The 25,140-nt window shown below is 36.8% G+C and overlaps 3 protein-coding genes across 3 annotated transcripts; 1 reads left to right on the forward strand and 2 right to left on the reverse strand.

Annotated features, from left to right (window-relative positions):
• Window positions 1–327: 327 nt before the first annotated feature.
• Window positions 328–4,606, reverse strand: LOC141844136 (eukaryotic translation initiation factor-like). The gene is made up of 6 exons (XM_074732149.1): window positions 4,450–4,606; window positions 2,746–2,843; window positions 2,425–2,512; window positions 1,962–2,312; window positions 1,646–1,888; window positions 328–1,536 (listed from the first exon to the last, which is right to left on the reverse strand). The coding sequence occupies exons 2-6, from the start codon at window positions 2,760–2,762 to the stop codon at window positions 517–519; spliced, it is 1,719 nt and encodes a 572-aa protein (XP_074588250.1). The 5' UTR covers window positions 2,763–2,843; window positions 4,450–4,606; the 3' UTR covers window positions 328–516.
• Window positions 4,607–12,671: 8,065 nt separating this feature from the next.
• Window positions 12,672–15,479, reverse strand: LOC141844332 (cell number regulator 8). The gene is made up of 3 exons (XM_074732368.1): window positions 15,175–15,479; window positions 13,873–14,075; window positions 12,672–13,166 (listed from the first exon to the last, which is right to left on the reverse strand). The coding sequence occupies exons 1-3, from the start codon at window positions 15,464–15,466 to the stop codon at window positions 12,927–12,929; spliced, it is 735 nt and encodes a 244-aa protein (XP_074588469.1). The 5' UTR covers window positions 15,467–15,479; the 3' UTR covers window positions 12,672–12,926.
• A 6,966-nt stretch (window positions 15,480–22,445) lies between these two features.
• LOC141843928 (uncharacterized) lies at window positions 22,446–24,808 on the forward strand. Its single transcript, XM_074731947.1, has 5 exons — window positions 22,446–22,720; window positions 23,245–23,315; window positions 23,889–24,103; window positions 24,190–24,287; window positions 24,379–24,808. The coding sequence occupies exons 1-5, from the start codon at window positions 22,446–22,448 to the stop codon at window positions 24,806–24,808; spliced, it is 1,089 nt and encodes a 362-aa protein (XP_074588048.1).
• The last annotated feature ends 332 nt before the right edge of the window (window positions 24,809–25,140 follow it).

The raw sequence follows: 25,140 nt of genomic DNA on the forward strand, positions 1-25,140 counted from the left end.
GTTGAACTTGGGTTGTTCAGATGCCGAACACCCGCCTGCATCTGAACAACCCAAGTCTGGAGCATCGAATATTATATGCATGCAAAGGAAAAAGATAAAAGAAATATTGCATGCATGAAAAAGAGAAGAAAGAGGGCAAGCATGGAGAAAGAAAAGAGACAACTGGTGAAATTACCAATTTGGCTTCTTTATTTATTTTATTTTTTCCAAACTGGACCTCTTTGGCCATAAAAACCTGCGAGCATATATTAACAACAAACGAGACATTTACTAATGCCATACAGAAATGAAACTGCTCTTTCGAATTTTTAAAAACTAATGAAGACATCATACAATCTTTCAACGGTATGCATTAACCAATTGCTGCATACAAAATCACTTCAAAATGATTGTACTATGCGTAACTCATCGAATACAAAATCCATAGGACATGCGAAAAGGATGTAACGAAGGAAAGGTACGAACAACTGCTCTATTAGGGGTACAAAACATAGAATAAATAATTTTACCAGAACACTAAAATTCCAACAGCTGCTCACAAGCTCTTATTGCTTCTGCTTCCGCAGCCAATACAGCCTTACCATTAGGACTTGATTTAATTGTCTTCATCACAGCGGCCAAAATTCCCGATCGGATATCAGAATCTTGTACCTTTCTGATAACTTTCTCCAGCACCTTAAAATCAACACGACGGATCAGAATGAGTTTACCAACAACCTCGCCGAAATATGAAGGCGCAAAAGGCAAGTCAATAGCAATGTCATCCAGCAGCACCCCATAATGTAAACAACCTTTCCCAATATCGCTTGGAGTAAAGACCTGTTTATCCAATAAATATTCCAAAAACTTCACAAGAGGTTCTAGAGAAGAGAGGCCTTTGTCCAGAGCCAGACTAATAGCCTCCTTGACCACCTGGGGGTGGTATTCTTGGCTGTTTAACTCCTCTATGCATTGGAGTGCTTCGTCCAGAATACGGACATGGAAATACTCATCCAGCAGAGCAACCGTCTTCTTGTGTAGCTCATCTGGATTGAATTTAGGTGCAGCCACTAACTTATCGGGGATCACAGGTGGTGGCACTTGGCTGACAGACATCAACTTTTCAGGCACAGAATCTACTGCACCTGCTGGTGTAAAAGTTGAAGAACGAACTGGTGGTCCACTGCCCTGAAACAATGCACTGGTCTTGCCAACAATTGAGCTACCACTACCTTGAGGTAAAAGCCTAGAATTGACAGATGCAGACTTAGCCACTGAAGTATTATTGACTCGATTAGCATCGCCTCTTGACATGGATTTGCTCCGTGGAACTTCCCACATGTCCCCATCTAACCCAGGCATCCCAGGCATTTTTCTAGTTCCAGGCATCCCAGGCATCATACCACCAGTTCCAGGTCTGCTTATAGGAAATCCAGGACCCAAAGACCCTAAAGAACCAGCATCACGATTGTTTCTCATACTAGCAGTTGCACCAGGGCGAAGACCAAGATTCTTTTCTGCCTCAATATGAATTTCACTAATAGTCTTCGCCTTGACCTACAAAACAAAAAAGACTAAATCTTTTGAGAAAATATATAAAGTTAAACCATCTTATTTTATATTCCAAAAGAATAAAACCAATGAACAGAATCTAAGTAGCTATTACCTCTTCACGTCGAGGAACCCAGTTGTTTGATCGTAGGTCAAGCACATCACGAACCATAAACCTTAGGCGTGCGGCAAGTTGGGGATTTCTAGTTAACTCCTTTAAATGGTTGAAATAGGCATCATTAAAACGACGGGACTTGGGACTCTCATCCAATTGTTTCCCTATTGTGTTGAATAACTGGCAGATTGCCTCAACGTTTTCCTCAGCAGGACATGTTTTTCCATCATGTCCCAACAGCTCCTGCTCAAAACAACTAATCATAAATGGGCAGTGTATATAAATTCATATAGGTTGCAAAATAAGCAAGCACTACCTGAGCAATATGATGAACTATTTTCTCTGGCACCATCTTCTGCTTCAGAAGCTCACCAATGAGGCGAATGTTACCAAGAGTACGGAGCTTCACCATTCTCTCTTTGTCCCTGCGCTCCATTTCTTGGTCAGGGCCAGTCAGCTTTTGCACTTCAGCTCTCAGGTTATCAGCACCTTCAAATGCCTCCTGACAGTAATTCAAGAGTATTCGCTTGAAAGTGATCTCTTTCCCTCCCTCTTCTTCAGGAGGAAATGGAGGAAGGCTTTCATTGAGATTAGAACACAGCAGAGCATACATGTGGCAAAATGTTGGCTCAAAAACAGCTTTCTCGAATATGAGAGATATGACATCCTGCACACAAGTTGTTTAATCCCAATTGCTCTTGAGAAATAAAAAATGAACTTCTCAAAAAACCAAAACCAAAACCACTGTATCACAATTTTAAATAAGTGAACTTCAAAACCTTTAGAATATCAGCAGTCGTGATTCCAGCATCAATTAACTGCCCCTTCAGCAGATCAAATTTCTCTGGTGTCAGCTTGTTCAATATACTGCAATCAACCAAAAATGACATGATTGGAATTTTACCAGAAAATCCAGTTAGCAGATGGATTTCAAGGAATAGCACAAGAATATCTAGTGAGACTATAAACATGATTCCCAAAGTAATATAAATGGAACACACTCTCATTGTGGGCATATTAAAACACCTCAAAAGCAAAATAAATAATAGCCAAAGTCAACAACCATCTGCAAAACTAAGTTAAAAAATTAGATTAATTACCCTTTAACTGTTTTCATTACTCGTTCTTTATCAGAGATACTTCCTCTTCGAGCAGACCAGGGCACTTCAGCCTTTATTAGGGCAGCAGTAGGCCCACCCTGAAATGTCATAGTTAAGAGTATTAATAGAAAACCCAGGCAGGCAAGGAGATCCAGGATGCAAGGACGTAGAATAACACAAACTCCAGTAACAAATATAACAATTTTCCATAAATTAAAACAAGCATTACCTACAAGATGACTAAAGAGGGTACAAAACAACTTGGAGCTTTGAGATGCATGAATCAATGTATGTTTTTTTTTCATGTTCAACAGAAAGTATTATATAGCAAATGCAAGAATAAGCATTTCATACAAGTAGACACCATTAGAGATTATGATGATATTATATCAATAGAGATTCAAAACACTGAATATAACAATCTGATACAGGTTAATGATTAAGAAAGGAAAAGAGTAGCTTACTTTATCAAGTATCATTCAAAAGACTAAGCAATATGCATAAATACAATATTTTTTTGTTCTAAATGAGGTTCTAAACTCTCTCTAAATGTTCAGCCCGGAAGATCTAAAACTTGCTTATCCCTCAACCTACAAAAGCTTAGTTAGTTCATAAAAATGTTATGAAGGACACAATTTACTGAAGCACCAGCTAAGTGACATCCAAATGATTACCAACGTACTATCAAAATTAGTAATTGACATAAAAATCAAATGAACTCTTACATTGTTGTATGAGATGGAAGAAAGTAGATCCTCAGGCATGTTATTGTTAAGATAGCTATCAATGTAAACTTCTAACAAAAAAAGTTAGAACTTCTTGTCATTTATAACGAAGCTAAGTGACACATTGGTGAATGATTGAAGTAAAAGATAAAAGATACCAAATAAAAACCTAAAGCTGGCAGGACTAGATAACTAGCAACCATGCATACATATGCTTTCAAATAACAGCTCCCTGAACAAGAGACATATTCTAGGGTCATACATTCAAAAGTTCTCACTAAGATATAACAAGAAGGCATTAGCAATACAGGAATAGGATAATAAAGACAGCCATTTCAAAAGCAAAAATGACGAAAAGATAACCATTACTTAGAATGATATGTCTCTATATGCTAAATAATGGCTTTAACTAATATAGGGATAAGCTTCCAAAGCTAAGAGACAGATTATGGAGCTGAACACAGAATAGGAGGAGAAAATATAAAACACACATAATGAAAGAGAAGAATAATCTAGGAGTCTTGGACAACCTGAATGTTTAGGAACAAAGCAAGGTTTTTCCACTAGTACAGTTCTAAGAATCCATTCGCAAAGGAACCCTAAAATTAAGCTTTCAAAAACAAATTTGGACAGTTCTACAGCTCTACCACCAAGCAACCTAAATGCATGCTTTCAAATAGGAATTGAATTAAACAATCAACAAGAATAAAGCTGTCCTTTTGCACATTAGGAATACATGCTTTCAAAAAACCTTGACAACAAAATTAGAATGACCTTTGCAAAGAAACATTAAGCAAAAGATTTTAAAAAAAATGAATATGCATATTGAACAAAAACCACAAATCATAAGAAACATGATGAATGAAGGACCAAAATCACAAAGGGGTCAAGTTTAAATAAATTTGACAATAAACAAATGTAGGTAGAATATATTATTCTAGTGTATGAGGAAAGTTCTCGAGTTCACTCATACTGATACCTGAGTGCCTTGAATGCTTGAACCAATCTGTGAGCTGCTTATTTGACTGTCTTATGTCTTGATAACCAGAACTTGAGATATTTGACTCTTTATTATCCCAGATTTCTGCAGATGCAGAAGATTGTGCTGATCGGCCACGCCAATCACGAGTATCTGGTTCAAAATAACGATTCTGTGTTTGGCTTGCCAACTGGAGAGCACATACAGGCACTATGAGATTTACTGATCATTGAAAACTACAACCACAAGGGCCCTTAATGGCTCAATCATGATCAAGTGGGTAGCAAAAATTATGGATCATGATAAGTTAAAGATACTTTAGTGAAGTTGCCAAGTGCAAATAAAGAGCAAAAGTAAAGGATTGGATCATTTCACTTCAATCACTATCTCACCATCCAAAAGAGTTATAAAATGGTATAATGGTATCCATCTCAATCAAGGAGGTATCTGCATCACATTCTAACTCATCAAGCTCAGGAAGTCCTGCTCTCTGGGAGAATGACATTGGCACTGGCTCTGGCTCTGGCTCTAAATTATGTGCAATGATGGCAGGTAGCTGCTGATCTTCTCCCAAATAAGCATACTTCAAATGGTCTGGCAGAGGCTTTAAATCAGGCTGAGTCTGCTCTGTAGATATTGGTGATCCCTGGGGCTCAGTGCAATCCCCTACACTCACATATCGGTCCTCTAAATCCTCTGATAAATCAATCAATAGTGGTGATCCTTGGGGTTCAATGTCATCCCCTACACTCACTTGGTCATCTCCATCTGAAGATAAATCAGCATCAAGCTCCATGTCCTGATCAGACACATGTCGGAAAATAATAGCACTCTCATCCCCTATGGGATTCAGAAATGACTGAGATGGTGGAGATGGAGGCTCCTGAGACTGAAGTTGATTGTTCTGAGACTGAAGCTGACTGATAATAGTACCCATGTGATGCATTTGTCTTTCAAAGTCTTGCAAGGCAGCATCCTCCCTCTGTTGATTTTGCTGTTGCTGAAATTGTGCTTGTTGCTGTAAGAGAAGTTCCTTCAGCTCTTGCATGGCAATGTCCGATTGACTTGGTCCAGGAAGAGGATAGGAATGTTGGACCTGTAGAGGTTCATACTGAAATGACTGTTGTTGTGCAATGTTAGGTTGCTGCTCAAAATTATTTCCATATCTCAGACCTGAGTAATCTGAGTAATCCCTCCATTCAGAATTGTAGGTAGATGACATATGGTTGTTCTGATATTGAGGGCTGCTCTGATACATATTTGGTGTTGCCACTTGATCTGGGAAAGGAAATCCTTCATATGGTTGTCGTGAAGGGCAGATATCAGTAGAATGCGTTGCACTAGCACATATTTCACAAAATCGCATTGGTTGAACTGCATGTGAAGTTGATTGTTGATTCTGACCATGAGCCATCTGTCTTATGAGTGTTTCAATCCCATCTAAGCGACTCTCTAATCGAAGCTCGAAATCCACTTCAGGTTCAGGATAATTGATGTAAGAAGATTGGTAAGAAAAGTCTGGAACTCCGAAAGTACTGTTGTTGTTGTTGAAGTTGTTGTAGAAGGCCATGTTATTGTTCACTGAATTCCTCTGGGCTCTCTGTAATGTATGAAATGTTCTGATAATCTCTGGATTGTCTTCAAGTAATGGCTCCTCAAATGTTCATGTCATGCACTATAGTCTCACCTGAAAGCAAATACACACATAAGACAACTAGGTGTAGAAATAGTGCACAACAAACTCAAGTATAACATGGAATTGAAGCACCAAATTTTTTTTTAAAATTTTTATGACCACCACAACAATGAAAGTAAATGACAATGGAATTGAGAAATGAAAAGTAAATTTTTGCAAAAATGAAAAGGTGGTCTAAATAAAGGAATTCAACCAAAAATGATAGGCCTTATTTCACGGCCAAAGGACCAAATGAGTATTGTTTTCCCTAGCAAGCAAAGTTCAAAGCAAAAACAATCTAGAACTACCTAAACACCGCTACCAATCCCCGGCAACGGCGCCAAAAATTGATGCGTGGCTCAGATTGTCGTCTAAATGAGCACGTCAATTTAATTAATACCGAATCCCCTAACTAAAGTAGTATAGGGCAACTCGAGTCGTCTCCCAACGATTGTAGACGGTGTGTGGTAATTCTAGTGGTTATTACAATTGGGGATTTGGATTTTTCTCTTTTTGGATTGGATGGGGGGGGTTGTTGTCTTAAGTTCTAATTCTAAACAATGAAAAGAACACTAAGTATCAAGAACAAATTGCATTAATAAAGTAAAGAGTGCAACAAGTAAATAAGTGCATGAACAAAGAAACAAGCAAGAGAAATCTAAGGACAAACAACATTCAAAACTGTAAGGGGAATTTAAACAAACACTTGGTATGCCAAAAGTTTAATCTAAGTTCAGAAATGGAAGAAAAGTAAAGCTAATGATTCTCCCTAAGGTTCTCACCGAAGGTGGATGCGAAGCGAAGCGGACTCCACGAATGATGCGCCGAAGGAAGGAATCTCCAACTTCGAAGCAATCCGGAGAGGATGTGGATGGATGAGATGACGTGAAGGAGAAGAAGGTCCTCTTGCTCCTTGATGGATGGAAGGTGGTCGGATTGAAGAAAGGAAATCTCCTAGCCTTCTTCTCCGGGGCAATGAATGGAGATGGTGATGAAGAAATGGAGGTAGGTGGCGGCTAGGGCGAATCCCGAGGAGAGAATAGCTTTTCTCCATAAAAAATCAGCTTTTATACCCCAAAACCTGCTCCGCGACACGGCCGTGCCTCTTAGGCATGGCCTGGGGTAGGCACCCCCCTGTTAAAGAGGCACGGCCGTGTCTCTTACGGCCGGCACACGACCTGGGCAAGACACGCTTCTGGAAATAGGCACGGCCGTGTCTCTTAGGCACGGCCTGGGCAAGACACGCTTCTGGAAATAGGCACGGCCGTGTCTCTTAGGCACGCCCCTGCCTGGAATGAAACTGGAGGAGAGGCATGGCCGTGTCTCTGAGGCACGCCCCTGCCTGGCTTGAAACTGGAGAAGAGACACGACCATGTTTCTTAGGCACGCCCCTGCCTGGCTTGCTGCTGGAATGAGGCACGACCGTGTCTTTTAGAGAGTTCCATTTGAGAGAAAAGTTATAGCCGTTTAACTTTTGGTCTGCAGAGCAGTCTAGTTGAGGCATTAACGTGCCTTTTAGCACTGTTTAGAGAAGGAATTCTTTGATATGCCATGAAACAAAGTTGTAGATCTTGAAGTTCTCGTCATTTTGATATATGGTACGTCCCATGGTTCCATCTGAGCTAAAAGTTATAGTCATTTTAGTTTTGGTCTATAGAACAGTCCAGTTGAGGCATGACCATGTCTTGACCCCTGGGAAGATGAGGCACGGCCGTGCCTCATGAGACACGGCCTGGGCAAGGTGGGGCACGGCCATGCCTTGTGAGACACGGCCTGGAGAGGTGAAACACGACCCTGGGAGCCTCTGAAACACTCCAAATGACCTCTAAACACTTCCAAATGACCTCCAACTTGGTTCAACTTCATGGCTCCTTAAGTATCCTACAAAAATACATCAAAAAATGTTAGATTCAACCCAAAATTTGTAGGAATAAGCAATAGCGTCCAAAATACGTTCCTACTCGCAATATGTGTTAATATTCAATAGTTACACAACGAGAGGGTCAAAATATCAAGTTTTAGAACCAAAATAAACTATGAAAATGAGTGTTATTAGACACAAAGACAGTAAAGCTTGCCTCATGTGATCTTGCTTCATGTTCAATTTAATGTTGGAAGCTCACCTTGTTCAATTTGACATTGGAAGATTATCTTGAGATGATTTCAAATTTTAACACAAAATTTAAAAAAATTAAAAATTTAGATATTTTGACAAATTAACCTTTAAAATTTTCAAAATTTAAACAATTAATTCTTAAATTTAAAAAAATTCCTAAATTTGTAGATAGTTACCAAAATGAATTAAAATTTTCAAATAATTTTGAAACTTGATTTTAAACTTCATAATAATTTTAGAAATTAAAAATAATTAGAATCTATTTAGGCAAAATTTGGGATTTTGAAGTAATTTAGAATATTCTAAATAATTTCAAAACATAATTTTGTCAAATTTTAATAATTTCAAAATTAATTTACACTTTCTAATGATTCAATTTTTTTTGAATATTTTAACGTTTAATTGCCTGCAAAAAATCAATTTTGGTTTTTAACAAAATGAAAATAGACTTCAATCCCCTACTTTGATATGTCATGCACAATTGATTGTATCTTGCCTTATATTAGCCATTAAGGTAGGTGCAAGACTAGAGTCAACTTGGTCACTTAAAGCCCTAGAGCAATTTTTCCAATTTGAAATTTTTTACTCCAATTGAGTGATTCAACGAGAGTGAAGCTTCAATGAGGCTGACATCACTTTGGCTCATTTGTTACTTCTAAATTTTGGTATGCATCATGAGGTTAAGAGCTTCTTGTGTTATTTTTTGTGATTTTGGTTTGGCAGGATTAAGATCAATAGTTCTTCAATTGTGTCTTAAAGCATACGTACTCCCTTTTGCCATGTGTGATAGAGTGATCATACAATTAGGGTCGTCTAAGATTGATATAGGCAATATTTGAATGCCATTACACATATTTGATATTGGGTTGTCTAAGATTGATATAGGCAATATAATGTTTGAATGTCGTTTACACCATATTTGATAACAATATTCTTGGATAGTAGACATCTCTTTATAAGAGAGAGAAGTTGCTTGGTCTATCCAAGCAACTTTCATGTGTCCTAGTAATTGAACGTCATGTGTTGTGTGAGTGTTGGGCCAACAACAATGATAACTTTTTTTGTGGTGTAGATGAAGAAGGGGTATGAATACATGCCAAAATAAGAGAAAGCATTGTAGATAGCAACAAAGGAACATGATGGTGCCCCAAAATTGAGCTATGATACCACTTGCCAAGCACAGGTAGATCTATGTGCCTTGGTCAGTGATGCTTTGCATGCCTTTGTCAACAATATTGTGAAAGAAGAGAGATATTAGAATAAAAACTATATCTGGGATGAATAAATTAAAAATAGGATGGGGGTTCTTTTATAGGCTTTTGGGTAACTTGGTTATGACTGAAAAAATAGATTAAATTCGCTGAAAATTATAGAAATTGCAATAAAATAAAATGATATTTAGATCAAATAGAAAAAAATAATTGCAATTTAGATCCTAAAGCAGTTTATTTTATAGGACCTCTTTATTTTGAAAGTCATTTTTATTTTCATCAATAATTATTATATAGTTGAAGCTTTTTTGCTTGTTTATCTAGTTTAGTTTCAAACTTGGTGTTAAATTTCCATCTGAAATTTAAGCATTTATCTAAGGAAGAACTTGATTCACATGAGCCAATACAAAGGTCCGCTGCTCCTGTGGGAAGTCATTAAATTCTGAATCAATGATTCAGGTAGCGCTGCTGCTTTAATTTTTATTGCTATGAAAATAATTTTCCTGAGAAAATCATTCAAATGAGTTGCACATGATATGGAAAACAAGAAATATCGTAATGTTATTATTTCTTTTTTCATGTGGATTTGTGATCTCCATTTTCAAGGTCTTTATCCAATTTAGACCATAAAGAGGAGTATGTCATTAGTTACTCAGGCCTAAACATTCGTTTAAGGTTTCTAGTTTTGAATCAAGACAATGCATTGAGAAATTAAAGACTGCAGAAATGCCATGAACATTTAGGCTGATTTTACTTGAGTGGAAGTTAAGAGAAAAATACTCACAAAATTGCACGTGGAGTTTGATCACTCATGTACTTGGTTCACTCTACATCCAAGTAAAACCAGCTTTAGGTCCTGTTCACCTCAGAGGAAGAAAGCAGAATGGAAAGGAGAGAAGGGAAATGGGAGGGAGAGGAAGGAAGAAGAGGATGGAAAAAAAAAAAAAAAACTATTTATCTGGTATGGCCAATGTAAAGAAGGAAAGGGCTGTCGCACTGCCGCTTGTAGGTTTGCTCTCTCATCCAACTGTTCACAGATCTCCTTCGCTCGTAGCCCTTCACTCGTAGATTGTTGTAAGGTTGTTACACCACAGATCACACTCTGTCATTCACAGCAGTTCCCTTTGCGTTGCTGCTTGCAGCCAATTGTACTAAGCACTGCGCGCGGTTTACCACTCGCTCGCTCATCCTAGCCCAAATATGGAATGCTGGATATGCGAGGCTGGCAATGAGATCACCAAAGGTGGGAAATTAAAGGAACAAGGAGAGTGATATATATTTTCCCTTTTGCATAGAAAATCCTCCCCTTTTGCACAATTTCCGGTGGAAGCATTTGGGGCCAAAAGAGGTTCTAGAAACGAGGTTGGATGTGCCCTTGGATGTTGTGCTTTCAACACAAGTGGTTTCTTTCCGGAGGGTAAACAGACCCACCCTCAGTGAGTACAATTTTAGATGAAGGTGAATCTTTCTTAGAATTTTCTAACTCATGTTCTCACTTCTAACCATTATAGGACTGTTTTTCATAATAATCAATTCCCTAATTTTCAGTCTAGAAAATCAATATAACAATGAAAAAAATTAAATTCATTAATGAAACAACATAATAGAATGCACTGGCGTTCACTCCTAGGGATTACTGAGTTTTGAACTGCACTAAACCATCTAAAACTGCATTGGGTTTTAAATCAGTTTCTTAACTGATTCGGTGGTCATCCTTGATCCTTTTCCTGAATGCCTGCTGACCCACCCTGTCTTTTTCAACAATATTGGTGTACAAACTTGTTTTTCTTCTTAATTTCCAGTGGCTTTGTTAATATTACTTGCACTTTCTATCATGGATTGATTTCCCCCCTCATTTTGCAGTGTGAAGGATGCAGTGTTAATATTACTCACTGCATTCTCTGACTCTGCTGCCTGCTCCTACCAACACAAACCCAAACCATGCTCAAATTTGATCCTAGCCTAGTGTGAACTGCCGATGAAGTGAAATCAAATCTTCTCCATGATAATTGTTTTTCTTACTCTTATGACATTTTATGATATTACTGGTGTTATCCCTCAACTAGTCATTGTGAGATTGTATGAAACTATCTAAATTAAATGGTCTTGCCTCGTGAATATCTTTCTCAGGACTTGTGAAAATGTCATTAGGATGCAGATCACCTGAGACTCCCTGAGCTTGAAGAATGTGAGACAAATTAACAACCAAACACAAACTAATTTTACTTTAACATACAAACTTCAGAGGAATTAGCAAAAACCATTCTATAGTCTATTTTGAATTCCACTCTCCAATAATTTGATGGAACTAGACATTCAATGTTTAGAACACTATCAGCTGTACAATTTCAAAAGAGAATTTTGTCTTGCACAATTTCAATTGGCTCTAGAAGAAAATTTTTAATATGTATGTGTCTTGTACTGTAATCCATATTGCTGGCTATCATCACACCCTTCCAGAGAATCCATCTAGCAGCCATACAACTGAGTAGGTTCCAGAAACAAAAGTTCTCAACATTGCTAATTCCTCTAGCAACTCCACCTTCTAAGGTAAAATCCTCGATTGTTTGGTTCCTTGATGTTGGCATCGTTAATTATATTTTTAATTCCCTCATCCATTCAAAATTTTTCATCCTTGGCCTTGCCACTTCAAATACACAGTTTACCATTGTCACTTCATCTAGTCATGTTACCTCTAAAAATATTGAATCTCCTAATAGTTTACATGCGCCATCACTTTCTCTGAATCTAATCTCTTAGTCAATTAGTTGTAGATGGTAGCATTCTCTCCTGCAGATTTGATTGGAAGTATGAGCCAATATAGAATCAGAAAGTATCAACCAATCACCCTAAGCAGTTGGTCACACAACACAATGAAGAAGTCCAATACCTAATTCAATGATAGCAAAAAAGTCTAATGAATTCTCCAATCTTCTAGTGTCACTTCAATTTCAATAAATTACTTGACTAACTCTACATTAAGTAACATTTAGGTAATCAAATATTAAAAAAGGGACACATTTCATATTCTAGCCATGATTAAATAGAGTACCAATTCAAATACATATATAAATTCAAGTACATATTATTTTATTCAATCTTCTGTACCTTACCAGACCATGTAAAGTTAGTAACAAATCACTTCACCCTTTTTAAATCGGCTTTATCATGCAAGGCTATAATAAACCAAATAATGAAGACATTACAAGGATCAAGGGCATAAAAGTAACAACAATAGGTGCTTAGAGAATATCAAGATGGTGAAACAAAGGTGAAGAGCTTTAAGATCGTTCTACCAGGAAACTGAATTTGTTCACACCGTCTTAGGACAACCACACTGAAAATGATAAGGAAAGGAGACAGATTATGCACAAACATGTAAAAGTATCAGTGTCTTGGTTTTAAATTCATAGTGGCATCTTCAATTCACTAAGCAATTGAACCCCATCAGCAAGATTGTACAACGATATGAATGTCATGCTTGGCGAACCATGTTTTGTTCCATTGGCGGCATCATAACTATTACTGGTTGCAGATTGAATCCTGGATGGGGCAACCTTCGGCGCAACTCACGACCTTCTTGGCAAAGGGAACATACATGACATGACAAATGTGTGACAAAGTCGCAAACTTGTTCGAATGTCTCGAGCCTCTGTCTGTCCTCATTCAGTAGATTACAACACCCACAAGATTTTGAGAATGCCTCAAACTCTCCCTATGTATTCACAGAGGATACAAGAGAGGCAGTTTTAGTATTCATGATGTATACATGAAATGGAAGATTGTGTGGAAAAAAATATGAATTAATCTCTTCAGCAAACACAAAGAATAACCATAACCCAATAATGATACTAAAAATTGAACTCTTACTACTAGACAAAAGGAACTTAGGGGAAAAATATATCCTAAACCATATAATATGATGAATATTAAAGAGTATTATGATAAAATATTTTTATTAATACCTAAAAATGAATAGTGTTAGTTTTCTAAACTCAATTTTAGTTAATCATAGAACTATTTATCCATAATTTAAAAATAATCAAGGATATTCTATTGTCTTTTCTTTCTTTTTTTAATATGGACTCTTATCTAAACTCTAGGGAGGTCATCCTTACAAAAGAAAAGAAGTACTAAAATGTATAGCACCCAACCTATGTAACTACTTTACATGTAAGGGATAAAAAACTATTGTGACAAAAAGCAATATGTATAGCCTTGTAAAAAGAACTCAATGGGCATATAAGATCCAAATAAAGGATCCTAAATATCTAGAACAACTATGGGTTGACAATTATGATGAATATGAGCAATAAACACATCTTAGTATTAGCAAAGAAGTACCATGTCAAACAAATATCAATTTATCAGAAATAAAAGAATATTCAATAAAAATATTGTCATAAAGAAAAATAAATAACCTCAAGGTTGAATCTGTGACGAATGGCGGCTCGGCTACGATGAGACAGCCATGGTGCAAGGCAATTCCAACCAAAGAGGCAATTCCCAGCCAAATAAAGACTAGTATAAGGGAAGCAATTCTCTGCAAAGGACCCAGGAACTTCTCCAAGTCTCTCCATATTAGTTCCATACAACACACACGGAGCAAAGGTTCCTAGAAGACCTGAAGATTAAAACCATAATTAACATGAGATGAGACAATTAGCATTATATCACAGAAAACAATCCCCTCACATCTACATGTATTTTTTTCTTTTTTTTATTTTTTTAATGATCTTTATATATTTGATCCTACAAAGGGGTTTGGTCATTACCATAAGGCCAAATGGAAATATAGGAAAGTTGGTAAAAGGAATATAAATGCAATTAATACATAAACAGTGGTATTAAAAATAATTTTAAAAAATCAAAGAAGAGAAGAAAGAAAAAACAAAGAAAGAAGCCGGACATGAAGGTAGGCCGAGCCCACGGGGAAAGCCCCAAGACCACCCACCCACCACAGTCAAGCCCAGCATGAACCCCCAAACACCCCAAAGAGGTAGTACTATACATCTGGTCATGCGTAACAAAATCAAGGAAAGCGGTCACCTTGAAGACTAGTTGTGAACCTCCCTACTGCCACTCCCACTGCCCGGCCTCCTACAGGAGGTTTTTCTTCTGCCTTGGAGGTGTCCTGGATCAGGTGTATTAAGGTGGTGACTCACGGAAAAGGGCACAAGACTCAGATATTAACAATTTCTACTTTTACCATTTCTTGATGTTCCATTAGTGAAAATTTCAGTAATAAATATCTAAAGGTTATATTAAAAATTGAAGGATTATATTGAAATGTATATGCAAGTAATATATACACAGAAATATGTAGAATCACCAAAGATTACGGAAGAGGAGAAGGAATGCATGACTCAGATACAATGATTTATCCTTTTTCCATTTCTTGATTCAACGAGTTCGTGCAAATTTTAGCAATAAATATTTAAAATCTCATATACAGAAATCAAGGATGCTACTGATAAAAAATTTGTAAGTCTCCAAAATTCTGACTAACCCTAAAAAAGTCAGCCCCCAGTAAGGCAATATAAGTTCCTCTATAAGATCATAACGGGTCACTCGCAGGGAGTTCCCAACTACTAGTACGATCTAATAAATCAGCAATACGTTAATCGACATATGACCCGGAACGACAATAATCTATCAATATATTGACAGAAATGCCACAATTGAAGGCTGCAATCAAGAGGGGAAGAGATCTGGAAACATACAAACTTCAAGATCGCTGCTGCAGAACTCATCGTTCCGACCGAGGCAGTCAAACAGCCCGGAGCTCCACTGGGCGCGGGGTACGGGCTCGCCGATGACGCTCCCGTGAGGGACAGGGAGTGCCTCGGCGGCCCATTGGGCGTGCCCCTTCGTGGGGATGGAGGGCGCCGTCACTTGGGGCACGGAGAGTTGGGCGCGTTGCGCCTCCACCGGGGACACAGGAGGGGAGGCCGGCTCCTGGCTAGCGCCGTCGAGGTGCTTGAGGAGAGGATCGGACTCCTCCAACTTAGCCATGTTGACAGACGGAGGAGGGTAGGTAGGATAAAGGAGGGCACCCAAACCCTTCTTATATCGATTGTGTGTTTCCTGCTACGTCAAAAATAGGGATTGAAATTGGTGGACCAGGACCATCAAAGAACACGTGGCACTCCATTTTTACGAATGTTTAACAAATCAATTTGAACCTATTAAGAAAATTACCGAAAGTTCCGTCGTTGATGATTCCAGAATTAATGAATGAATTTTTTTTAATGGATAATTTATCAAAGAACGTTGGACTGATAAATTATTTATTATGAACTAAGAGTGTATTTGATTGAAGATTATTATTGATAATGTTAATTATCTATATTACCAATTAAATGTTACCTGTTCTTGCTTTGTAATCCTGGCTTTGAATTACTTGTGTGGAAGGTGTTAATTTGAGGAGTGTCCTAATTAAGGCAATTGCCTTACGTTATACTATTTATTGGATAAATAGCAATTCACTATTTGAGTGCACATTTCATATGTGTTTGATTGGATCTTAAACTCAAATACTGAATGTCCGCAATACGATTCATAGCATGAAAGAATTTGTGATTGGATCACAACTAGTGAGCATCTCTACACGTGTAATTATGAACGTATTGGAATTATCCCTAATCGAGAAATTGATAAGCGTAGACGTCATCGATTCTGTCGAGACTAACACGTTTTGAACTCCTTGATTAGCTAAGCAGTTGATCTCACTACTGTCGACATTAGATGTTGAGAGTTAAACATGGATGCTGGTTAAAGGTAACGAGTTCATTGGAGTGACCTGCTTTGAGACTTCATATGGTTCGATATATATATGTCAATAAAGATCTCAGTGCAGATTAAGTGCGAGTTTCCTTTGACTTGTGGTATTCAAGTCACCTTGGTCATGAAGGCTTATATTTTGACATCTTAAGTAAGCATTTCCGAGGAGGTGTGGACCCGAGATGATTCGGTATAAGTCGAAGTGCCCGAAGGTATTTGAATAGCTTATAGAGGATTCACCGCTCCTTGAAAAAGAAGACATATACCTTGCGGCTGCTTGTCAGGATTGTTACTAAAAGTCTTTGGCCAAAGCATTACATGTTAAGAGTACGGTACTCTTGGACACATGTACAAGTAACTTGAATCCACAAGATAAGAAAGCAGCTTGGGCTAGGTGTGACGTAGTCAGCCTAGTGGGGCCCGACACATAGACCATGTGCTGAACCAAGCGGATATAAGACGGTGAAAGGAATGAGGTACGATTCAATGTAGCTGCTGAAAGGTTTAGAAGATGTTATGGAATCAATCGTTGATTTTTCGATCAATTGGAGATTATGATGTACTACTAGGTGTCACTCATGATCATTTCATAATTAATGGTTAATTACGAACGACCAACATAACCGGAAACCTATTAGGTCACACGCACAACAAGTTCTCCAAAGGACTTAAAATGAGTTTGAGAATTAGATTCTCAGAACGAGAGAAATAAAGTTTGGTTGGACCAGACCAAGGACAATATGATGGAATCCGTCTTACGAGGACGAAACGAACGAAACTGATTTCGTTCAAATCAGAGTTTGTTTGGTTAGTGAACCAAATATTTCGATTTTGAACTGAATTGAACCAACTTGGTTTGGTTCACGATAGAAGAGGTTTTGATAAAACGGAAGAGATGAGTAGATTCATCTTGTGAAGACGAATCGAACAAAACTAGGTTGAGTCAAATCGGAGTTCGTTTGATTAGTGAACCGAGCGAACCAAGTTTGAACCTGGTTCGCTACAGTAACCCTAAAAATCCGGTTTAGGTTTTATTGGTTTTTTTCCCCCCGGTTTTCTTCCTTAGCCCAACGCCACGACTGTAGCTTCCCCTTCAGATCGTGATAAAAACAGAGCTTCTCCGTCGCACCTCTTGATGCTTGCTGTTCGGCCGCCATGGTTGGAGAAGGATGGAGATCCAAATCCCTAGCTGAACGGCGCTCGACCCCTTCTTCCTCGCGCCGCCGTCGGGAAGTTTTCTTCTTCGGCTGCGACGAAACAAAGGAGAAACAAGGCTGTTCGACCCTGCGCCGTTCGCCACCGTTCCATGCCTCTTGTCCACGCGAGGGCTTCGCCGGACCGGAGAGATGTCGTTGTCGGTAGCAAGAGGACAAGGGAAAACCCTAGGGGTTGCTTTGTGAGGTCTTCTTTCTCCTCACCTCGCAGCGCCGTCCCTTATTTCTGTCCGCGCGAAGGGGATAACGCCGCTGCCGCCAATCGCCGCCGCTTGTCGTCGGCCATCACAGCGTCCCTGCTCTGATCAACTATGTTGAAGAGAACACGTGCCACCCCTACTCCGATCAGCCGCGTGGAAGAGGAAATCATATCTCGGTCGATTGGTGTTGTTCTTCCTTTTGTGCTGATTGTGTTGCTTGTTGGTGTTTCCAAACATCCGAGCTGGCTGGCCCTAGCACCGGATCCACAAAGGCTAGCATATATATATATATATATATATATATATATTATACAAATAGAGAGAGAGTTTGGATCCCGTTCCATTGTCGAGCATACCTTGGACTTGGTAAGTTTACAATACATAAATTTATATTAGAATTAGTGAGTGTTTATTTGATTTTTAATTTTTATATTCTCTAGAATGTATTTTCAGGAGCATGAGTCACAGCGCCTTGGCCAGTGTTGGGAGATTTTTACAAAGACACACAAGTCCAAGGATGGCACATTTATCGATCCTCGCTCGCAGACATTACACGTAAGTAATTAATTTATTATTTCAGTATTGTAATTATTTATTCTATTACTAAATTTTAATTCTATTTTATTTTTAAACAGGATGAAATGTCTGCTAGAGTTGCACAGGCGTCTGCGACTACTGTTCAGGGAGGGTAAGGCGGAGGATCTCTCCCCCGACCAGGTGAACGAGATAGTCCCTTTTTATTTGTTATTGTTGACATGACACCCTTTTAGTTGCCATGACCTTAATCGACTCAGATTTTTGACCATCTAACTCAATACTATGCTCTATATGTACTCCAGTTGTCAGAATCCCTTTCTGGTGTATGGAGCACCAGATAATTTTATCATACTATTTTTCTAAGAATCTATGGATTAAATGGCTGATCTTTGGTTAGAAGTAATTAATATTGCATGCTAGGTACTAAAAAGAATATTAATTTACAAATTCTTAGAGAAAAATATTCTTATCTGGTGCTCTATACACTACCCATCTCTCACTTTTTTAATTATGATAACTTAATTCAAAAGTTGAAGAAAAATATTTCAATAGTTAAGAAAAACATAAAGTTAATTTTTTAAAACTCTTTCCCTTAAATTAATGTCTTAGAGATTTTTGAAAATAATTAATTTCACCACAACAATAATGAAATTTTTGAAAAACCAATTCTTTTTCAAAACTCTCCCCCTTAACTTAACATCTCCCCCTTAACTTAACTTTTCCCTCAATGCCATAAATAAAAAAATAGGGGAAGGCAATACCCATACTGAAGAAAATTTTTAAAGGGGACAACATTCTGATAAGTGACTTTTAAAGGAAAGAAAATTTTGAATTAATATTGCACATTTCTACCTCTTTTGAATTCAATTGTTGTATAATGTAACGAAAGCAAAGATTTTTAAAGCCTGCCATAATATATTGATTTAAGCAGTTTAACGAAAAATAAAAAAAATCCTACAATCCAAACAAGTACGTATTTTAACATAAATTTGATTGGCACTCCTCTTAATTGTACTATTTGGTTAAGTAAAAAACAACGAGGTCAGTACTAAGTCAATGTGAGTAAACATAAGTTAAGACTAATCAAAGAATGGATAAACATCAAGTCAAACATAATCAAACATAGCAAGAACAGGTTCATTGCAAAAGAAGTGTCAATCTGTACATATTGGGAGCTGCTAGTCTATTTGGAAGGTGGAGGAGGATGATCTGTGCTCCAAGATCTGAACATAATTTTTTTTAATTTGAATTTTAAATTTAAGTTGGGATTATTAATTTTGGATTAATTAGAATATGGTGTATTAATTTTGTTTAAGTTAGATTTATTAAGTTTGATTAGAGCCTTTAATTAAGTTATTTAACCTAGGATTAGTAGTTAAGGTTTAATTGTTTATGATTTCATTAATTAAATTAGAATTAATTAAGGTTAATTAACATTAAGTTAAGTTATATTAATTAATTTTAATTAAGTTATTAAGTATGTTATGATTATTAATTAATTAGGATTTACTTTAACTTAATATCTCACCCCTTTTAAATTATCAAATATGTTAATGCTATGTGTTGTGTGAGATAGTTGTTAATTTTATCTTTAATTAATTAGTTTAATTTTAAGGATTATTTGATTTTTAGTTAAATTCAAATTTAACCATCAATAAATTAAGTGCAAATTTCAAGTTTTAACTTTCAGACCCCGGTGAGGGATAGAGATCTTCTTAGGTATCAGAGCAACGACCACTTTTGTAAATAAGATTGATTCATGATATTAAATACTTAGCTAATCTATTGAAAAATCTCGGTTAACTAGTCTATGGTGTGACAAGATAGTTTCAGTCAGTTTTAATTAATTAAGCAGATCAAGAAAGATGCTCCTTATCCTACTTGACTATTTAAGATCAAACTTTTCTAATGTACTATTATTTTGCCCACTCTGGTACTATATTGGATATTATCATCTCGTCCACAGTACTATACTACGTTGGGTAAGTGTTAATCAAATATATGTCATTATCTAACCATTCTAAATTAAACAGAAAATAATCAAGCATAAGTAATTAAATCAAACAATCATGCATTTTAATTAACAAGAAAAATAAATTTTCACTTTCATAGTGAAAAATCTCTTTTAAATTTTGATGGATGAATATTTGATCGAGCCAACCATTCTTCTAGATTCCGAATGTATTCTTTCCACCAATCTAATTGCTTAGTTGATAGTAGTCCTTCTAGCCGGTCCTTACATTGATATTAATTAATAGGGTGTTGGAGAAAGGGTGAATATGATTCTTGCAAATTTAAAAACTCTCTTGCTTGCTTATTTTAGAAAGGACACAAACACACGTTAGTAGCAGAAATAAATGAACAATAGCATGTACATACAAGAAGATACGTTGCTTTTTAGTGTGGTTTATAATTCCTCAGAATTGCTACATCCATGGTAGCAGGCACATACAAGAAGACAAGTTGATTTTTAATGTGATTTATAATTCCTCAGAGTTACTATATCCACAGTCTATAGTTAATGTTGTTTTCATTCACCAATGTTTTCAACTTGGACTTTGGCTTGGGTATAATTGAATTTTGATTCGGGCTGGTATTACCTGAGCCTAGGGTTGAATATTCAGTTAAAATCAAATCGAACCGAATTAATTAAAATCGAACTGAGCTGAATTTTTTTAACAAATCGAACCGATCGAATTTTGAAATAAAAACTGAACAAACCAAACTGATAAATATCGATTATTTCAGTCGAAAATCAAATTAACCGAAATAATCAAATTTTTTTAGTATTATGGCAGATTTATCAATTAGTTAGGGATTTATAAGTTCATTAACTTAAGAATTTATCGATTATTTTTTATTTTAATTAATTTGATTTATTCGATTTAATCGAATAAAGAATTTTAAATTAATCGAAATAGAACCAAATTAATCGATTTTTAAAAAAAAAAACTTAAAGTTTCAAAATAACTGAACTAAATTTTTAAATTCGATCAATTTAACGAGACTTTTGCTCAACCCTACTTGAGCCAACATATTCATCCATCAATGTTTCCGACTGCATCTTCGTTCATTGCTGTTTCCAACGTCATCTCTTTGAGTTTTTTAATTTCTTTAATTTTTTGTCACCTCTTTATTTTTCTTTTTTAGTCGTTTTTGTTGGGCCTTCGGCATACTCTTTTGCTCAACTCTAGATTTTTCTAAGCTTTTTTGTCTTCTGCTCCATTTTTTGAGTCTGCTGGGATGCAACATGAAAGCTTTTCATCATCTCTATGGCTGAGCTCCAATAATTATCTTTAGCCATCATTAGGGTTGAGTATTCAATTAAAATTAAATCGAATCAAATAGAATTAATCGAAACTAAACTGAATTGAATTTTTTGAATAAATCGAACCGATCGAATTTTCAAATAAAAATCAAACAAATCGAACCGATAAAATATCGATTAATTCGGTGGAAATCTGAATTAACTGAAATAATCAATTTTTTTAAATATTATGAGAGATTTACTAATTAGTTAGAGATTTATAAGTTCACTCATTTAGAAATTTATATATTATTTTTTTATTTTGATTAATTTGATTTAATCGAAAAAAAATTTTAAAATCGAAATCGAACTAAATTAATTGTTATTTTAAGAAAAATTCTAAAATAACTGAATTAAATTTTTAAATTCGATCGATTCGGTCAATTTGTTCAATTTACCTGGTCTTTTACTCACCTTAGCCATCCTTTAACCGCACAAAAAGGCCCAAAAATACATATAATTAAAATAATGAAACAAAGATACAACTCACGACTTCTCAACCTCAAGTCAACTGGATTGAACTCTAACAAAAAGTTGTTCGAACATAAATATTATATCCATCAAACCCTTGCATTTAGTGGACTTCACTAAAGCTACTTCAATCAATTGAGTCAACATTTTCCCGATTGAATGATTCAAATAATTGATCACTCATGTACTACGTATACATCTTGTAAGCATATACACTACAAGAAATACCCGATTTAGCGACGGAATTAGCGACGGAAATTATTTCCGTCGCTAATGTTAGCGACGGAAATTAAATATCCGTCGCTAAATCTGGTTGACCGGCACTGTATATGGCGACCCCGTTTATTAGCGACGGAATAGAGACCGTTTTAAAAATCCGTCGCTAATTTAGCGACGGAATTTAAAATTCCGTCGCTAAGTTAGGGACGGAATTTTAAAATGTCGTCGCTAAATTAGCGACGGAAAATAAATGTCCGTCGCTAATGTCGCGATTTTTAGGTTTCCCCGCTGCCCCTTTCTTTTCTCGTGTGCGTTTTTCTCCTCTTCGGCGACCTGCGGCGATCTTCGGCGACCTGCGGCGAACTCACAGCTCCCTTCCTCTCTCGCAGCCATCTCCTCCCTCGCGGCAAAGCTCCGGCCTTCTCCTCCCTCACGGAAAGGCTCCGGCGGCCACTCTTTCTCTTCTCTTCCCTCGCGTTCACATCCTCCTCGCGGCAAGCTTTCTCTTCTCCTCTTCTCCGACGGTTTCTTCCCACATGTAACTCCTCCCGCGTGCTCTTTTTCGGCATTAAAGGTCCGGCCAGCTTAGGGTTGAAGAGGCCATTTTAGGGTTTAGGGTTATAGAGAGTAAGCATGATTTAGATGTGATTATTGTAGGTTTATACAGATAACGTGGTTTAGATGCGATTATTGTATGGTTATACAGATAATAAGCATGATTTTGATGCGATTTAGATGCCAACCCTAAGTTGTGAACTTCCGATTATGCATGTGATAAAAATTTCTTGTGATGGTTTAGGGTTTATAATAATTTAAATGCTGATGTAAATTTGCTTATGATGGTTTAGGATTTATAGTAATTTTGAATTTGATTCAAAATAGCTTGGGATAGTTTAGGGTATAAAGTAATATTGAACTTCCGATTCAAAATTGCTTGTGATGGTTTAGGATTTAACAATATTGATTACTAATTAATTTCCTATATAAATAAATTTATACGGGATTATATATAAATAAGAACTTACAATATCTTTAATCTCTTGAAGCTCTCTGCTCATGCAGTGATGTTATATGTGGCCTCGTCCTACCATTGTTAATCAAGGAAGCTTCTTTGAAAAAGCATGATGAGTTTGGTGACATATATAATATGCCTGTTAGAGTTTGATAACATTACATCATTTGCTTATAAATTCAATATTGTTAAATAGAGCTTGAAAATAACTATAGGTTTCAATTATAAGTAATTTTATTTCAAAGTATTTGTGTTATAATGTTATTTTGCATATACAAATATGTCTGATCAGGCAGCAGCACCAGGTGGCAGGACTGTTTGAGAGTTGTTGACGGATGGTAAGTATTTGTGCTATTAGTATTTTTTTAATTCATAAATAATTGTATGTCATATATCTAATATTTATATATTTTATAATGCAGTTTTGCGCCCGATGGTCACAAAGTTACGGCGTATATTTCTAATAAATTTCACGAGCGAGTATGTCGTTCAGGGCTTACTTGGAGGCATGTCGACTAGGACATGTGAAGCTTTTACTATGATGAGTTTGTGGTAAGTCATTTTAATCACCAATGAAGTTTTTTGTTTTTACTAATTGATTTTTTCCCCTTGCATAAAAAATATACTTATGAGCCAGGGCACGAGTAGAAGTTTAAAGACACCTGGAATACTGCTTGTGTGAAATTATACAAAGATCTGCTTTATAAATGCAGAAGAAAGGGCACCAGATCATCTTTCATCCCAGAGAACATTTGGGCTGCATGGCAAGCCATCTGGAAAGCAGAAAGATGGCAGGCAAATTCAGCGACAGCTCGATCCAACAAAAACACCGAGCTGGCTGGCCCTAGCACCGGATCCACAAAGCATACAGTTGGATTCCGTTCCATTGTTGAGCATATCTTGGACTTGGTAAGTTTACAATTAATATATTTGTATTAGAATTATTTAATTAGTAATGATTTGATTTTTATTTAATTGTATTTTTATATTTTCAGGAACACGAGTTACAACGCCCTCCAACTTGTTGGAAGATTTTTACGAAGACACACAAGTTCAAGGATGACACATTTATCGATCTTCGCTCGCAGGCATTATACGTAAGATAATAATATTTTAATTTATTTCACATTTCAGTATTGTAATTATTTTTTCTAATCTTAAATTTTATATTAATTTATTTTTAAACATGTTGAAATGTCTACTAGAGTTGCACAGGCGTCTGCGCCTGCTGTTATGGGAGGGGAGAGGCAGGATCTCTCAACCGACCAGGTGAATGAGATATACTATGATGTGGTCGGTGGGAGGAAGAAAAGCTCCACCCTCTACGGTCTAGGGTCCCAGGCGAGAGTCGTATATGATCATGTGATGGCCCCTAGAGCCAGGGGTCGTCCCAACGGATCATCTTCTGCGATAGAAGCCCCACAACAAGAAAATCAAGAATTAAATAATCGACTCTCCGCATTAGAGGCCTCGCAACGGAATTACGATCAGCTTGCGCGGCAGATAATGACCTTCATGGATGTCATGGGCCTGACGCCACCCATGCCACGTTATCATGATCTGCGAGGTGCGGACACTGATGCGGACACTCAGGATCCTAATGCTCCTGATTAGTAGCTGCCTGCGAAGTATGTTAACATTTCTATTACTTCTAATTTTTTTTAAGTTATTACTTGTAAACATGCATTTTCAAATACCTTGTTATAATTAAGTTATTACTAACCTATCTTATTATCTTTTTTGTAGGATCTTCTATTTTGGCTCGGTTAGTTTAGATATAATTCTGATCAGTTATTGTATTTTGACATTTGATATGTACAGTATTAGTGTATCCAGATATTTGTATTTGTGTTATTGTACTCAGATTGTATTAGAGTATATCAGATATTTTGACATGTGTTTTGTATTCAGATATTGAATAGTGTTGTGTTTTATCATTGTTGGCT

The sequence above is a fragment of the Curcuma longa genome, chromosome 13 (genome assembly GCF_044706935.1).
Source record: "Curcuma longa cultivar G26 ecotype Majalengka, Jawa Barat chromosome 13, ITB_CL_G26_1.1, whole genome shotgun sequence".
Classification (NCBI taxonomy): Eukaryota; Viridiplantae; Streptophyta; class Magnoliopsida; order Zingiberales; family Zingiberaceae; genus Curcuma; species Curcuma longa.

Excerpts from the sequence above, each read along its gene's own strand:
- LOC141844136 (XM_074732149.1), bottom strand. Across the intron at positions 1,889-1,961 it reads TAGTTCATCATATTGCTCAG|GAGCTGTTGGGACATGATGG; the intron begins GTAGTGCTTGCT and ends TGTTTTGAGCAG. Across the intron at positions 1,537-1,645 it reads GGGTTCCTCGACGTGAAGAG|GTCAAGGCGAAGACTATTAG; the intron begins GTAATAGCTACT and ends TTTGTTTTGTAG.
- LOC141844332 (XM_074732368.1), bottom strand. The coding sequence starts at position 15,466 with ATGGCTAAGTTGGAGGAGTCCGATCCTCTCCTCAAGCACCTCGACGGC. Across the intron at positions 14,076-15,174 it reads CAGCAGCGATCTTGAAGTTT|GTCTTCTAGGAACCTTTGCT; the intron begins GTATGTTTCCAG and ends TTTAATCTTCAG. Across the intron at positions 13,167-13,872 it reads GTCACAGATTCAACCTTGAG|GGAGAGTTTGAGGCATTCTC; the intron begins GTTATTTATTTT and ends GTGAATACATAG.
- LOC141843928 (XM_074731947.1), top strand. The coding sequence starts at position 22,446 with ATGTCGCGATTTTTAGGTTTCCCCGCTGCCCCTTTCTTTTCTCGTGTG. Across the intron at positions 23,316-23,888 it reads GAAAAAGCATGATGAGTTTG|ATCTGCTTTATAAATGCAGA; the intron begins GTGACATATATA and ends AATTATACAAAG. Across the intron at positions 24,288-24,378 it reads GATCTTCGCTCGCAGGCATT|ACATGTTGAAATGTCTACTA; the intron begins ATACGTAAGATA and ends ATTTATTTTTAA.